This window comes from Lepidochelys olivacea, assembly GCF_965140295.1.
Source record: "Lepidochelys olivacea isolate rLepOli2 genome assembly, chromosome: 1".
In the NCBI taxonomy this organism is placed as follows: Eukaryota; Metazoa; Chordata; order Testudines; family Cheloniidae; genus Lepidochelys; species Lepidochelys olivacea.
In genome coordinates, this window is record NC_140411.1 from 4,200,867 (window position 1) to 4,217,716 (window position 16,850).

The following is a 16,850-nucleotide window of genomic DNA, read 5'->3' on the forward strand; positions in this document are numbered from 1 at the left end:
TTCCTTTCTCCAGAAGTTGACCAAATGCTTTACTAAGGCTACTTCAGAATCAGAACACACTGATATGCAAGTACATAGCCAATATTCATAACTTTAACTAAAAAAAACGATTCACCTATACAGATAGTATAATCATAATAAGCAAATCAGAACCTTTCCATAGACAACATTTGTACAGTATTTCTTCTAATAAATATCAGTGGTTGCACCAACAATCTATACGGTCACAGATTAAATTAATAAAGTCACAGGGGTTCGTTCTGCTTTGAGCAGGGATTGGACTAGGTGACCTCCTGAGGTCTCTTTCAACCCTAACCTTCTACGATTCAATGAACAAAAGCCCAAAGATCACTTACTGAGGGTGGGGATGGCCTGTAGAAGAGACAGCCTGAGAAGGAAGCTTTCTTCTCTCATAGGAATACTGGGCTTCACTGATCCCTCTCATTTGCTATTTGGACTACCCCAGCAGGGCAGAGCCTTTGGACTGAGCTGGCCCTAGGAGGCTGGGCCACACCATAGGAAGAGGCAGTTGTTGCTCAAAAAAAAAAAAGAGAGAAACACCTTGCTGCTGTATGGAGCCACCACAAGGTGTCTCTTAGGGTGAGCAGGCACCCTTCACGGTACCTTACCACAGACGGAGACCTTGGGACTTTCGCAGGGAGGTGGTAGGAAGTGGCCAAGAAGGGCCACCTTACATAGGCAGCGGATATAGTACGCCAAGGAAGGCTAAATCTCCACTGTGCTGCTGACCCACTTGCGACATTTGAAAGTGTGGACACCTGGGCTGTGGTGGCTCATGCCCCTCCTGGTCTCTGCCCCTCATGTCCCTCCCCTCTTTTCTTCCATGACTTCACCTATGCTCCATTCTTCCTGTCCTTGCAACAACTGGTTACCATGGCCTTTGCTGAGTCCTGACTCCCTCCTCTCCTCCAACCCCTCCTCCTCTGAACCCCCTGTCTGCCACTCACTGAGTCCTTCCTCTCATCCACTCACCTTCCCTGTGTCCCCCCCACCTCCCACATGCTGAGTCCCTCCTCTGCTCCACCCCCCACCCACTGCTCTCTGAGTCCCTCCCTTAATCCCTCATCCCCCATAGCTTCTATTCCCTGTGGCATCTCTGTGTAATAGAGAACCACATTTCAAAGTGGTCCCTGGCCTCCTGGCCTCCTGTGTTCAAGCCGCCTTCGCTAAGTTGTTCCAGTATCAGCAGGCACAGCGGCAGGAGGAGTCCCACAGCTGGACCAAGTGTAGGATCCAGATCTCAACCAAAAAGCAGAGGCATGCAAATGCCATAAGTGATTAAGGGTATGTCTGCACTACAGGATGAGGCCAATGTTATTTAAGTCGATCCTCAGCCTCCGATTTATCTTCTCTCTTTCTCATGTATTTACTTGTCTGTCCACCCTCCCATTGCAATTAGCAGAAACTGCCTGCCAGATTTTGACCTTGCATCTAAAAACCTGTTTTCTAATTAACCCTTAACTATGTGGTCTTCTATATTGTTAATTCATTGTGGCCAGTGCACATCACATGGCTGCGATTAGCTTGAGAACATTCTGAGGTAAACATCCCTCAAAATCCAGGATAACATAGGGCAGTTCCAAAACCCTCTCTTGTCATGCGGGTTTAAAGTAAGTACCTTGAGGTGAGTACATTCTGCAGATGTATTTGGCCACTTTGTCACGAAGATCCTTGGTGTTGATCCCATAAATGATAGGGTTGAGCATGGGGGGAATGAGGTAATTGAGGTTGGACAAGATGATGTGAACGTGCGGAGTGATGCCCTGACCAAACCTGTGTGACAGACTGGAGAGGAGTCCAAGAGGATAAGACATCAGTAGCGCACAGATATGGGCTGTGCAGGTCTTGAGGGCTTTCTGGTTGGCTTCCTTGGAAGACATTCTGAGGAGTGTCCTGATGATCAGACCGTAGGACAGGCCAATGAGCGTCAGGTCGAACCCAATGATTACAAACGCCATCAGCATGCCGTACACTCTGCTGGCTGTGATGTCCCCACATGACACCTTTGCCACAGCTATGTGGTCACAGTACGTGTGGGGGATAATGCGGTTGGCACAGAATGGCTGCCTGCTCAGGAGCAGGGGCATAGGCAGAATGAAGAGAACAGCTCTTGTCAAACACACTAGCCCTAGCTTAGCTATTCGTGCGTTGGTGAGGATGGTGGCGTATCTCAGAGGGTTACATACGGCAACATAGCGATCAAAGGCCATTGTTACTAGGACAGCTGAGTGCATAGTAGAAAATGCGTAAAAGAAGAACATCTGGGTGAGGCAGCTCTTCATAGTAATGCTTTTCAAATTGAACCAAAAAATACACAGTGCCTTTGGCACAAAGGAGGTAGATGTGGTGATGTCTGAGAGCGCCAGCATGCAGAGCAGCAGGTACATCGGCTTGTGCAGGGTCTGCTCTTTGCCTACCACAAACAGAACTGTGAAATTTCCCAACAGGCCCAGAATGTAGAACGCAGAGAAAGGGATGGAAATCCAGATGTGGTCATCTTCCAGGCCAGGGATGCCGGTTAGGATGAATATTGAAGAGTCAGAGGGAGAGAAGCTGAAATTTGCCATGAGGTGGCCGGTGCGTCGATCAGGCTCAGAAATGCTCCATGTGCCTGTGAAGGGAGAGAAGCACAGCGAGGGGGATTACACAGTTTATAACAAATAGTATGGTAACTATTTTATATTTTTATTTTAGGCACATTGTATAGTTTTACAATTCTTGATATTAGCAACACATTACTTCCAAAAATCACCACTGGCAATAACAACAAATCCATTGCAAGTGTCTATCTACAATCATTTTTGTCATGCCACACCTTTGGCCCAAAACTATTGGGATTTTGGGGTTTTAGGGTTAACCTGTGTCCTCTCTTTGCAAAATTAAGTTCTCTCTTTCCTCCTTGTCCTGAAGGATCAAATCCTGATTTCTCTTGCTTAACAGAATCCACTGACTGATTGGGTGTGCCCTCTGTGCTAACAGCTATTAGCCAGTCTTTCTTCTCCCTGTCAGCCAGGTAATTTGCATCCAACCAGACAGAAGCCCCTTTACCAGTGTTCAGATCCTTAACTCTTACCAATTCCAAGGCTGGACTCTGTCTTAAAGAGATACCATCCATTTTCCTAACATATTAGATCCACCAATGTGATATATGCCATCATGTGCCAGCAATTCCCTAACAATTTTCTTTTTATCTGAAGCCTTCTCACAGCTATCCATACTGGATCTTTTCAAAGCAAAGTTCATGAATTGATTCTTAGCAGAACATTTCTGGCTATCAGGAACTGAAACTTCCTTGATTAAATCACGTCCACACCCTTCAGCTACAGCAAACTGCTTGCACAGATTACCATTACCTTTTCCTAGTAGCTTCTCTAAGCAACAATTCACCCCTCACAGAAATTCTGCCCATACCCTCTTCACCTAGGGCTTGCTTTAAAGGACCATGTTCCTCAGCAACAACAGACTTTCTGGCCCATCGGGGCAATTTTTACACAGTCTCCTTTCGGGCAAGTTCATAGCCTCCTTAGATGAAAGGTTAGAGGTACTTTCTTTCCCACTGCAACTTTCCTGACCGTCACCAGCAACATGCAAGTTATCAGGCTCAATAGGCTTAGGAATCATTTCCTCCTGGTTACAAGTTTCCACATTGTCAATGGGCAACATAGTCAAATCACCTTCATGCTCTTTTTGTGCCCTAGCTGATCAATCTGATCATGCAGACATGGCATACCCTTTCCCAGCAACACCCCAGCAACAGGCAAAATAAAAGCACCAGAATTGTTTGGTCTCTGGGATTTTGTCATGACACTAACTGGATGCAACCCAGTCACAGTGTCATTCTTCCCAGAAGACCCAAATCTAGGATCATTCCCTTAATGGGCTTTAGTTGTATCCAGGACCAACTCTGAGACACCTGCATTACCCGCCACCGTCACAGGCTGTACTGGTTCCTGCCTTGGCATTTGCCCCTTGGATGTGATATATCTCACTGGCGAGACACATTCACTGATTACCCTCAGCCAAGGGAGCAAGTGTGACAGGAGGCACCTCCCCCCCTGCAGAGGAAGAGCTGTGGAGAGCGTGGGGTGGCTCTGAGATGGTCAGATCTAGGGATTATTGGGGAGCATGGAGCAGACACTAGCGACCAGGGAGCTGTTGGAATCGGGGCAGCCTGGGATGGGGAAGGAGAGTATGGAGAGGGAGGCACAGAGTATAATGGGAGATTGAAAAAGGTGAGGAGCAAACTGACGGGTTTGTCCCAGGTGGCACCTGGAGCTGGGGTTCCACCGAGTCCTCTGACTCCTCAGCCTGAGCTTCCTCTCTCAATCGACTGTTGTGACCCGCTAAAGACCCGCTCCCAGTGTTGCCTCCACCAGCATTCCCACTGGCAGGGACACACCCGGCTGCAGGTACAGGCAAGCTCTGACCAGCCTCGGCGTGAGCCAACGATAGAGAGATTACAGCCAAAATAACCCCCAGCTCCCTAGCCCACGACCCCAGAGCTGTACCGGACTGAACTGGTCCAAACTCCAACCAGGATGAATTTCTTTCCTGGTTTGCCCCTCCCTCAATGTGGGGACACAGTGCACGCTTTTGGTAACCAAGCTGATATTCCGCCACGCCCCACACACTTCACTTAACGGCATCCTGGGTTTCGATTAAAACATCAAACAAGTTTATGAATTACATCTTGGGTTTCTCAGGTTTCCATACACAGGTTAGAAATCCCTTTGGCCGGGGTCCAGCACTTCCCTCAGTCAGGCTTATTTCCTCACATCTTTCCCGTCCTCTTGAGTGGAGAGACCCTTCCCAACCAGTTACCTAGATTGAAGGCATCTTGCCTAGTGAGCATTACTGATGTGTAACTACAATTGAAAAACAGATCATAGAATACCAGTGTCAAAAGGGACCTCAGGAAGTCATCTAGTCCGACCCCCTGCTCAAAGCTGGACCAATCCCCAATTTTTGCCCCAGATTCCTAAATGGCCCCTTGAAGGATTGAACTCACAACCCTGGGTTTAGCAGGCCAATGCTCAAACCACTGAGCTATTCCTCCCTCCTACATATTGATACATAGTCAATATTCATGACTTCAGGTACACAAATCATACATGCATACAAACAGGATAATCATATTCAGAACACAATAACTTTGCCAATGACATCTTACATAACACATCTGACATGAAATGTATCAGAAATATGCTATAATCATATCATAATAATATCACGATGAGAAATAGGGGTGCAGTGTCACACAAAGGTTAATTGTTCTTTCTACGGGTGAAATGCCTGAAGTTACACAACAATAACTACGATTGGAAATAAAAGTGAGTAAACGTTGTGACACCCAGGTTGCAGTTCTGTGGCTGCCAGGGCAAGGAGACTCATAGACCAGCACAAATGCACCCAGGGCCAGGAAAGTTCCCAGCGCTGACCTTAGACCAACAATTCCAAAGAAAATTTTAATTTCTGCAGCACTGCCCACCTGGCAGGAATATACCACTCCCTGTCCCCAACACACTCAGCTCCACGTGTCTGTCCCTGTGTACCCGCTGCCTGTCCCCACAACCCTCAGAGCTTCCCTGTTCTCTGTGTACACACCCTGCTTGCCTGCCCTACCCTCAGCACTGCCCACTTGCCCATTTACAACCCGCTTCCTTCCTCCATACCTCTGAGTCCTGGCTACTCGTCCATGTAGGTCTCCAACTCCGCATAACTTCCAGCCCTGGCACACAGTGCTGCCCCTCACCCAAAACCAAAAACAGGAGCAAGACCCCACAGAGGCAGCTCACAGAAATATCTCCTCAGACGAGGTTAAACTCAGTGTCTGCCTGCACGGGGAATAGGGGTAGATCAGCCTAAACTGCCTTTCTGGGGGTGAAGGGAACCCCAGCAGCAGCTCAGCCTGTGCATGAAAGGAGAGAGGGACAGATCCAGTGGGAGGGAGAGCGGACGTGGAGATTAAAAATAACCAGTCTCAGTAACTCTTCCTCAGAATGACTGTCAAATTTTCTTCCCCATTCTGAACTCTAGGGTAGAGATGTGGGGACCTGCATGAAAGACCCCCTAAGCTTATTCTTACCATCTTAGGTTAAATCTTCCCCAAGGTACAAACTTTTACCTTTTGTCCTTGGACCTTATGCTGCCACCAGCAAGTGTTTTAAACAAAGAACAGGGAAAGAGCCCACGTGGAAACATCTTCCCCCCAAAATATCCCCCCAAACCCTACACCCCCTTTCCTGGGGAAGGCTTGATAAAAATCCTCACCACTTTGTATAGGTGAACACAGATCCAAACCCTTGGATCTTAAGAACAATGAAAAAGCAATCAGGTTCTTAAGAAAAGAATTTTAATTAAAGAAAAGTAAAAGAATCACCTCTGTAAAATCAGGATGGTAAATACCTTACAGGGTAATCAGATTCAAAACATAGAGAATCCCTCTAGGCAAAACCTTAAGTTACAAAAAGACATAAAAACAGGAATATACATTCCATTCAGCACAACTTACCAGCCATTTAATCAACACAGAAATCTAACGCATATCTAACTAGATTACATACTAAGTTCTAAGATTCCCTTCCTTTTCTGTTCCCGGCAAAAGCAACTCTCTCTCTCTCTCTCTCTCTCTCTCTCTCTCGCTCTCTCTCTCTCTCACACTCACACTCACACTCACACTCACACTCACACTCACACTCACACTCACTCACACACACACACACACACACACACACACACACACCCTTTGTTTCCTCCCCTCCAGATTTGAAAGTATCTTGTCTCCTCATTGGTCATTTTGGGTCAGGTGCCAGTGAGGTTCCTTAGCTTCTTAACCCTTTACAGGTGAAAGGATATTGCCTCTGGCCAGGAGGGATTTTATAGCACTGTATACAGAAAGGTGGTTACCCTTCCCTTTATATTTATGACAATGACATACAGCTTTAACATATTGCAGCCCCTTAGAAAACCAGACACCCCTTCCTGTGGCTGCTTTTTCATCTTGGCAATTGCTGATGTTACCACAAGGCTGTAGTGGGGCTGCTCATGGGGAAGGGGTGGTTGAGATGGAGGATGGTGTCAGATACAATCTGGCACAATGTGGTTTACATTATGTTGCAGTCTGAGACCCCCACCCATCCTAGGAGAACTTGTGATGCTTCTTTGCTCTGTGCATTAAGCAGGATGTTCATTCCCAGTCTGGATACTGCACATCCCCACTCCTCTCCACACACTGTGCATTCCTGGACCACCCCAGGGTTAGATTTCTCACACCACCTGGTTTCCTCTAAGGCAGAAACATGCTTTTATTTTTACTGCCTTTTGGGCTTCCCGAACCAGAGATGCAGGGGCACAAAGAGAGCAGACCCCTCTTCTGCCCTAAAGAAATTGTTATCCTGATTGATTTGAACCTCTAAACCTCTGAGTGAGATTTCAGGACACAAATAAATATTTCAAGTAACTGCGTAGGTGAATTCCTGTCCAGATGGTCCCTGACTTGAACCTGGAACTTTTCCTGAGCCCTTAACAATAACTTTAATGCAGAAACAAGCAACTTACCAAAATCCTGTTCAACAGGGGTTGCAAATGAATGTACGAATCTCACATGCCTGACACTCAGCGTGCCAATCAGCGACCTTTATGATTGAACTGAAGAGTCCCTGCAGACTCTTTGGTTGGCCAGGACTCCCGGACAATTCCCTAGGCTCTGTGAGCAGTGGAAAGAGCAGAAAATAGACCCTGAAGAACTTCAGCTTGAGAGCCTCCCCCGGGAGTGGAGAATAATTGGCCGATAATCAGGGCTCAGATCGTTAAGGGATCCTGAGTGTAATGTACTGCCAACTGCACTGTGGGTGGCAATGCTGCCAGAAGATACGGGACCAAGACCTATTTTTAATAAATTGTATCAGGGTACACGCTGCATACCGCCCATGCAATTGTAATGTCCCATCCATTAGTCTCTGAAAAATCAATGCCACTCCATGTAGGCCAAACGACGTGATCCTGAACTGACGAGAGCCAAAGGAGGTGAAAAGCTTTCTTCTCCCAGGATTCTGCCATCAAAGGCATTTGCCCGTATCCCTTTGTGAGGTCTAAAGTGGATATATATTTGGCAGCTGAAACTCTTCTAAGTGTTCATCTATTCTGTGCATCAGAAATTGATGCAGAAATGGATTGCTCACTGTGCGGCACACAGGGGGTGAGTAGGCGAGCCGGAGGGGAGGGGGGGATGATGAGCCGAGCACGCGGGCACTAAGTTCTTCCTGTCTTCCACCCCTTCCTCCATGGCCCTCCTCTCTGCCACTCGCTGAGTCCCTCCTCTCCTACACCCTCATCCCCCAAGGCTGCTACCATATGCGACTCACCAGCGAAAAACAGAGCATATTTTTAAAAGTGGACCCTGAGCTCCTGGCCCCCTGTGTTCCAGCCCCCTTGGCAGAGCTGGTCCAGCATCACCAGGTATAGCAGCAGGAGGAGTCCGAGAATGGGGCCAGGTATAGCAGCCAAACATCAACCAAAGAGCAGAGACGTGCGAATGCCATAGGCGATGAAGGGTGTGTCTACATTACAAATGTAAGCCAATTTTATTTAAATTAACATAGAGCCTCTGATTTAATAAGTCAATTTTCCATGTCCCCACTATGCGCATTGTGCAGGCTGAGTGCATCTTCACTGCCAGGGCTTGCATCGACGCACGGAGCGCTGCACTGTGGAGAAATATCCCACCGTGCGTGGAGCCAAGTGGAATTTTGGGTTGGGCTTGCAATGCCTCATGTGAACAGAACATTTGTGCTAGTGGTTATAGAAACATGGCATTAGCCTCCCACAATGCACTTATCTCCCTCCCTCCCTGAAATCAATAACAAACAAACCAAGGCTTTTTCATGCCTTTTTTCCAACGCCTGGCTTACCTGCGCAGATGCCACAGCACAGCAAGCATGGACCCCGCTCAGCTGTACACTGTTGTTGTGGGCATTACAAATCCCTGGCACCTTATCCTGCAGTATTTTCTCAGCCGAAGCAGGTTACTCCAGGTGCAACAATAGGATGCAAAGCAAGCAGCCCTGGTGGAAGCCATAGGTGGAGCATTTTGCAGATGCTGGTGACAATCGTGCGTCACCTTGACATGGTGGAAGTTGCTGATACACGCATTTTAGAAGAGCAGGATGTGCCCTCAGGAATGTGTCTAACAGGGTCTCAAGGCTGTAAACTCTGGAAAAACCCACACTGGGCTAATCAATAATGAGAAGGAAGCCTCTTGCTTGAGCATTGGAACTGCTTGCTTAACAAGTTTTCCTTAAGGGACATGTCATTCTGTTACTAATGTATAAATAAGGTGGAAAAGTTTGAGGACTCTTTGGGATAGGACTCTCCCTCTGGATGCATCTTGTGGTCCCCACTGGTAGAAGGGCTGCTGCTGCTGTGCCACTCGAGAGCCACACTCAGCTTTGGTCATTATCAAGGGTTGGGGGTGTTTTACGACCCTGTTGCAGACGTGTGTCAGTGCTTGAGACCAAATAAAATGTATCTTTAAGTGAAAGTGCTCTTGTGTCATCCTGTTTGTGCCGGCCACCTATCGGTCGGACGGCCGTGTCTCCTCTGGTTTATTTCCTGACACCACCTCACATAGAGTAAAAGTTACCAAGAGCTCTGGGTTGAAAGAAGCCTGGGTAACAGGGGGACAAGGACAGCTTGCTTACAATTGCACTGCAATATAAGAGAATCACAGAATAACACAACTGCAAGGAAACTTGAGAAGTCATCTAGTCCAGTTCCCTGCACTCGTGGCAGGACTAAGTATTATCTAGACCATTCCTGACAGGTGTTTGTCTAACCTGCTCTTAAAAATCTCCAATGATGGAGATTCCACAACCTCACTGGGCAATTTATTCCAGTGCTTCACCACCCGGACAGTTAGGAAGTTTTTCCTAATGGCCAACCTAAACCTCCCTTGTTGCAGTTTAAGCCCATTGCTTCTTGTCCTATCATCAGAGGTTAAAAAAAAAACAGTTTTTCTTCCTTCTCCTTATAACAACCTTTACATACTGAAAGCTCAGTCTTCTCTTTTCCAGATTAAAAAAAGCCCAATTTTTTTAACTTTCCCTCAGATGTTTTCTAAATCTTTAATCATTTTTGTTGTTCTTCTCTGGACTTTCTCCAGTTGGTCCACATCTTTCCTGAAATGTGGCACCCAGAACTGGACACAATACTCCAGTTGAGGCCTAATCAGCGCGGAGTAGAAGGGAAGAATTACTTTTCATGTCTTGCTTACAGCACTCCTGCTAATACATCCCAGAAGGATGTTCAATGCTAGCCACGGTAGTGAAAAAGCACTCCATTGACCTAATATGCATAATGTGGACACGCACCTTCAACTTTATAAAATCCGACTCTAAAGGTCGACTTAAATAAATTCAACCTAATTTTGGCATTCCTTACAATGATCAGGTGGTGGTAGCATTGGGATGTCTGGAGCAGGTGGTGGCAGCATTGGGATGTCTTGTTAGTTCTCCACCTGACTAGACCAGCCCAGACCACCAACTGGGGGCACAACCTGATGGCTGGAAAGGATTGGCCCCAGGACCCGCTTTAGGGGGTAGCAAATAGGGCAATTGCCTGGGGCCCCACATCAGAGGGGGTGTGTCACAAAGTTAAATTAAATCATATATTTTGAGTCACTGTGGGTATTGTAACGCAAGTATCACGATAAATTAATTTCTAAATGTCAAAATAAATCACACTAAAGCAGAGGTTTTCAAACTATGGGTAGCACCATCCTAGGGGGTATGGAGGAATGTTTGGGGGAGATGGTGACTGGCAATGTCAGGTGTTTGGGGCTTCAGCCCTGGACAACAGTGCTCAGGGTTCGGCCCCCGGGCAATGGGACCACTTCTTAGCTTCAGACCTAGGCCCAAGCGAGTCTAATACCAGTCTTGATTACAGCAGAGTTAAGGCCACCATCCCTGATTATATGGATGTCATGAAAAGACACTCTGGTGTTGCTTTCATGAACAGAAATATCTACCACTGGCCAGAAACCCGGTGATAGCCCAAGACTGGTGGAACACTGCTTGTGATGCTTAAAACCTGAGATCAGCACCCGCCACGACTGGACTCCCTGCCCATCCTGGCTAATAGCCACTGATGGACTCTTTGGACCCATCCCGTGGAACTCTTTGCCAGAGGATGTTGGGCAGGACAAGATTATAATTGGTGCCTACTGCCTTTGTGCCTTGAATAACCTGAGTCCCACCGAATGTGTCTGAACATCTCCCTCCACCCTCCCCATTCTAATTATAGCCTGTCAGCGACTCTAGCAGACCACAAGCCTCAGGGCACATGCTGATCACTGAAGGGGGCTCAGGAAGCTGCTCCTCCCCGTGACATGATATTGCACGATGAGGGTTTATGACTGATCAGGGGCAATCTGTGCTGCCCTCGGTCAGAGAGAGGCTATCAAATGGGAGTGCCTATTACTCCGTGTTTGAAACAAGGATGTGTGAGAGCCTTTCCATGTGCATGTTGTGTTTTCAGGGATTCAGCACAGAGCACGTCAGCTGCAAGGAGGAGGGGATGGTCAGGTTCTATGATGATGGTCAGCCGCACGGAAATGCTGATAGATAAATTCTTACATCTAAACTTTTACTCTTCCTTTTCTCTCTCTGGTTTCAGTAGTGCTGGACAACTCTATCAAGTCTGCAAGACTCTGTTTGCTCTCACAATCCCAGCCACTGTTATTGGCAAATAATATCTTCACTCCCAGGGGAGGCTTTCAGGCTGAAGTTCTCCAGGGTCTATTTTCTGCTCTTCCCAAGGCTCATGGAGACAAGAGAATTGTCTAGGAGCCCTGGCCAACCTAGAGTCTGCAGGGAATGGACAGAGGGATCATAAAGGTCACTGTCCAGCACCCTGAGGGTCAGACATGTGAAATTCATACGCTGATAGTCAGGGCTCTGCCTTCCTATTGAGGTAAGGAGATTTCGTCTCTCCATTGAGTGGGATTGTGGTGAGTTGCCTGTTTCTGCAATAAAGTTAGTGCTGAGGGCTCAGGAAGGGTTCCAGGTACAAGTCAAAAACCAGCTAGGCAGGAATTCACCAGCACGGCAACTTGAACTCTTTAGTATTCTCAGAAACGCCAAGGGATTTACCTGGGAAAATTGGAACCACAAAGGTAATGGAAATAATTAAGACAAATATTTGCTTTTAAGGTCAGTTCCTTGTCTCTTCTTGTGTTCTTCTATCTATCTCAGTAGCTTCCTTTTTTTGGGCTCTCTGGTTTTCTGGTTCTCTCCAGTTTTCCAGTTCAGCAACTTCACTGCCCTGTTAGGTGCAATCTTGGTCCCACTGAGATCAGTGGCAAAACTCCTAACTTCACCAGCATTTCACCCTAACTCCACATGTAGGGACTTAAATAAATGGCCTGCGTTCACCAACCATGAGCCTCCGGTGACTGAAACTGGAGTCATCCCGTGGCCTCTAAGATGGTGTAAGCTCAATTGGAACAAAGAAGAACTGACAGGGGAGTTGCTCCGATCTCAAACTCCCAGGCTTAAAATTACAGAACAGTCAGGATACAAAAATATTTCAGGGCGGGAGAGGGGTCAGTATTTAATATTGGTAGCCAGACACTGAACAAGATTGTTTTGAATAACATGTGCCTTGCTTCGGATGTAGTTTCAGAGTAGCAGCCATGTTAGTCTGTATCCACAAAAAGAACAGGAGTACTTGTGGCACCTTAGAGACTAACCAATTTATTTGAGCCTAAGCTTTCATGAGTTACAGCTCACTTCATCGGAGGCATGCCGTGGAAAATACAGTGGGGAGATGTATATACACAGAGAACAGGAAACAATGGGTGTTACCATACACACTGTAAGGAGAGTGATCAGGTAAGGTGAGCTATTACCAGTAGGAGAGCAGGGGGGAAAAAACCTTTTGTAGTGATAATCAAGGTGGGCCATTTCCAGCAGTTGACAAGAATGTCAGACGTTCTTTGTTACCAGCTATTACCAGCAGGTGAGCGGGGAGAGGGGAACCTTTTGTTTTGATAATCAAGGTGGGCCACCGTCAAACGTTCTTGTCAACTACTGGAAATGGCCCACCTTGATTATCACTACAAAAGGTTTTTTCCCTCTCGCTTCCTGCTGGTATTAGTTCACCTTACCTGATCACTCTCCTTACAGTGTGTATGGTAACACCCATTGTTTCATGTTCTCTGTGTATATAAATCTCCCCACTGTATTTTCCACTGAATGCATCCGATGAAGTGAGCTGTAGCTCACGAAGGCTCATGCTCAAATAAATTTGTTAGTCTCCAAGGTGCCACAAGTCCAAGTGTGACTGGTACTATCGGGGAATTTGTTGACTCAATTTGCAGTTACTGTGGAACTTAATTTTTTTACCAATTTGTTTTTCCCAAGCCTTTGTGTTCGTTGTTGCCATTTGTTTCTTGATTTTTACCAGTGTGTTGGTTATATAGTTTGGCAATGTTGTGCACATTGTAAAAGATGTACATCAATAATACAGTACAACAATAATACAGTAACCCAGCAATAACCCAGTTGCTTTTACATAGTAGCCAAATTTAACTTAACTGGCAATGGTTTCTAGCTGATCGCCAACTTCATTGTCCATATATGGTAGGCTCTCTTCCCACTGCAGTTGCCAGTGTCTTCTCCATGCTCCCCAGTCATCCCTGGCTCCCACAACCTCTGAACCACCCCACGCACCCCACAGCTCCTCCTCTGCAGGAAGTGAGCTGCCTCCTGGCACACCTGCTCCCTTGCCCGGGGGTAATCGGTGACTGTGTCTCACTGTACAGTAATCTCACACAGAGAGGAATGCAAAGGCACCCGTGGTGCTGCTCTTGTTACACCCCTACACACTGTGCAGCTTGGCGGACAGCTACACAGGAACAACGCACAAGCTGAGAAGTAGCCACATTATATAATGGAAGCAGGCAACCCTGACACATGTGAGGGCCGAGATCAATACAGCTGCCATGTGCAGGAGCCCGTGGCAGTTGCCTGAAACAGCGGGACACAGACAATAAACCCAGGAATCTCTGCAATCGTTTCTTAGCTATTAGCCATTCACAGGAACGGTTGTACATTCCTCAGTGTGGAGATTTCATGGGCTCAAGTCATTATTTTTCTCACCTAAAATGTTCATCCATGCAGTGCCTCATGGGATTCCTCAGCTTCATGAAATACACACGTAATGTAACGTTTTCAAGTTGCCACCTCCACATGAGACTTTGTTGCCATAGGGCTACATTTACCATGGCCATGAACAGAAAAATGACTTCAGTAAGCTCAGGCACAACCCTGAAAGCAAAAGGCCTCCAGCTGACTCCTGGGGACATGTTTTTAGATTCCAAGGCCAGAAGGGATCATTGTGATCATCTAGTCTGACTTTCTGTAGAGCACAGGCTGGAGAATTTCCCTAAAATTATTCCTAGGGCAGATCTTTTAGAGAAATATCCATCCTTAGTTTAAAACTTCTCAGTGATGGAGAATCTGCCATGACCCTTGGTAAATTGTTCCAATGTTTAATTACTCTTACCGTTTTAAAAATGTATGCCTTATTTCCACTCAGAATTGTATCATGCTACATCCGTGTATGCCAGACTGAAAAGCCTGTAGTTAACTAGTTGTTCCCCATGTAGGTACTTAGAGACTATTGTCAAGTCACCCCTTAGCCACCTTCGTTAAGCTAAATAGATTGAGCTCCTTAAGTCTATCCCTATAAGGCAGGTTTTTTGAGATTTTAATAATTCTTGTGACTCTTCTCTGAACCCTCTTGAATGTATCAACATCCATCTTTAATCCTGGACACCAGAACTGGACACAGGCTTCCAGCAGCAGTCGCACCAGAGCGAAATAAAGAGGTAAAATAACTTCTCCACCTGTCCTTGAGATTCCCCTGGTTATCATCCCAAGATCACATTGTTTTTTTTTGGCTGCAGAGTCACACTGGGAACTCATGTTTAGCTAATTATTCCTTCAGGCCCCCAAATCTTATTCAGCGTCATTGTGCTTCCCACTATAGTCTCCCATCATGTCAGCTTTGCCGACATTCTTTGTACCTAGATGGATCTATCTACACAGCTATATTAGAAGACACATAGTTTTCTTCGACCACTTTTATCAACCAATCCAGATTGCTCTGAATCAGCGACCTGTCCTCCTCATTATTCACCATCACCCAATTTTTGTGTCATCTGCAAACTTTTTATCTATATTGAGGCATGAGAAGGGTTGGCAGCTGAGTTGCTGACAATTGTCACTGCTTATACTTCTTAGTTAACAACTGTAACTAATTGTGACAGGATCCTAAGGGTGCAGTCTGGAAAGGTGGGACGGCAGTGTCCCCTTAACTCTCCAGCCTGGGCCGTCTCTCACAATGCTTTGCTAGTGATAAACAGGAAACTCCTCCAGGCGTTGTTATCACTCAGCACAAGCACATGTGGAGCCCCACACCCAGCTAGATTGCATGAATGCTCCCAAAGCCACTCATGAATCACATAGAGAAAGGCACCAGCCAAATCCCCCCAGCTCCGAGCCCTGTATCTCAGGAATATACCGTCTTGCACTGCTCAAGATGAGCAGGGCAAGTTTATTAATTGGTTCAGCACTTCATCAATGGAAAGTGGATATGTTATGTTTGATGCATATTCAATAGGGGATTTTTCCCTTTTTCGTCATTTGTATTCCCTCACCTTACTAATGCCACAGTGTCTATTTCCTATAGGTCAGTATATCATTGACCTCAACTTATTATCACATGCGTCAATTCATTACCATGGCCCCTTTGTGATTAGGTATCACATTTGTTATTTCTGTCCTAACTGGTCATTTCATTCTGGTCTTACCTGGTTATTTTGTTTTTTTCCAAGTTGTGGTGTACCTGTTAAGTTTAAAAGGGTATGAACTTAGGAAGGTCCCCATGCTACCTTGCTTTAACACATCATATGTGGACCTTATGCTTTAGCTCAACACCATCTATCTAGGTGACAGGTCCTGAACATAGGTGAGCCAACTTTGCTATCTGGGTGAATGGTCCCAGACATGTATATGATAGCTTTGCTTTAGTGCAACATACAGGCTGTGGCCTTTAAGTCCTTTATGTTACAGCCAAACTACTTTACTATAAAGCTGTTATAACTTTTTATAATAAAACAAATAATCAAAACCATAAGGAAATAAGAAATCTATAGGAAAATATATCTCTATAGGCAAGCAAGCAGGTTAGCCCTATAGGCTACATGGGGAAAGGAGAAAAGGTCAAATGTGGGGCCGTTGTGTTCTGTTCTATAGCCTTAGTCCCTGGAGAACACAAGTCCAGGCATGTCTGCTGGGCACTGTTGTGTTGCCAGGCAAGGTTGAGTAATTCCTGTGATATGACCTTGTGCAAGCCAGTCATTGCATTGTAGCTCAATTGCTGGACAGTGGATGTTGATGATTGTTTGACACCTGCCTAGGCTTTGCTTTTTTCTTGCTGTTCTCTCTGTGGAGCTGCTGATTCCCAGCTCACAGCATGATTAAGTGACAACCATCAAATGCACTCTCATAACTTCTTATGCACTAATGCTTACATATTTAGATAGAACAATGACTTTCAGTAAATCATAATCTTTCCCTGATACCTCACATGGCCTGCTATATACGCAATATCACGATTATCTATCAATGAGAAATATGGGGCTTACAGGGCACTCCTGATATATTCAGTATCACACTTATGTCTCAGACAAAGCTGGGTACCTGCAAGAAAGTGGCTCACTCAAAGAAACACGGGAAGTAACAGAGGTGCAGGCCTGTAGTGATAAA

General features: G+C 46.1%; 1 protein-coding gene across 1 annotated transcript; it reads right to left on the reverse strand.

Annotated features, from left to right (window-relative positions):
* Positions 1–1,616: 1,616 nt before the first annotated feature.
* Positions 1,617–2,588, reverse strand: LOC311514478 (olfactory receptor 52P1-like; the record flags this gene model as incomplete). The annotated part of the gene is made up of 1 exon (XM_084617044.1): positions 1,617–2,588. One exon carries the CDS (start codon positions 2,586–2,588, stop codon positions 1,617–1,619), a length of 972 nt encoding a protein of 323 aa, XP_084473170.1.
* Between the last annotated feature and the right edge of the window lie 14,262 nt (positions 2,589–16,850).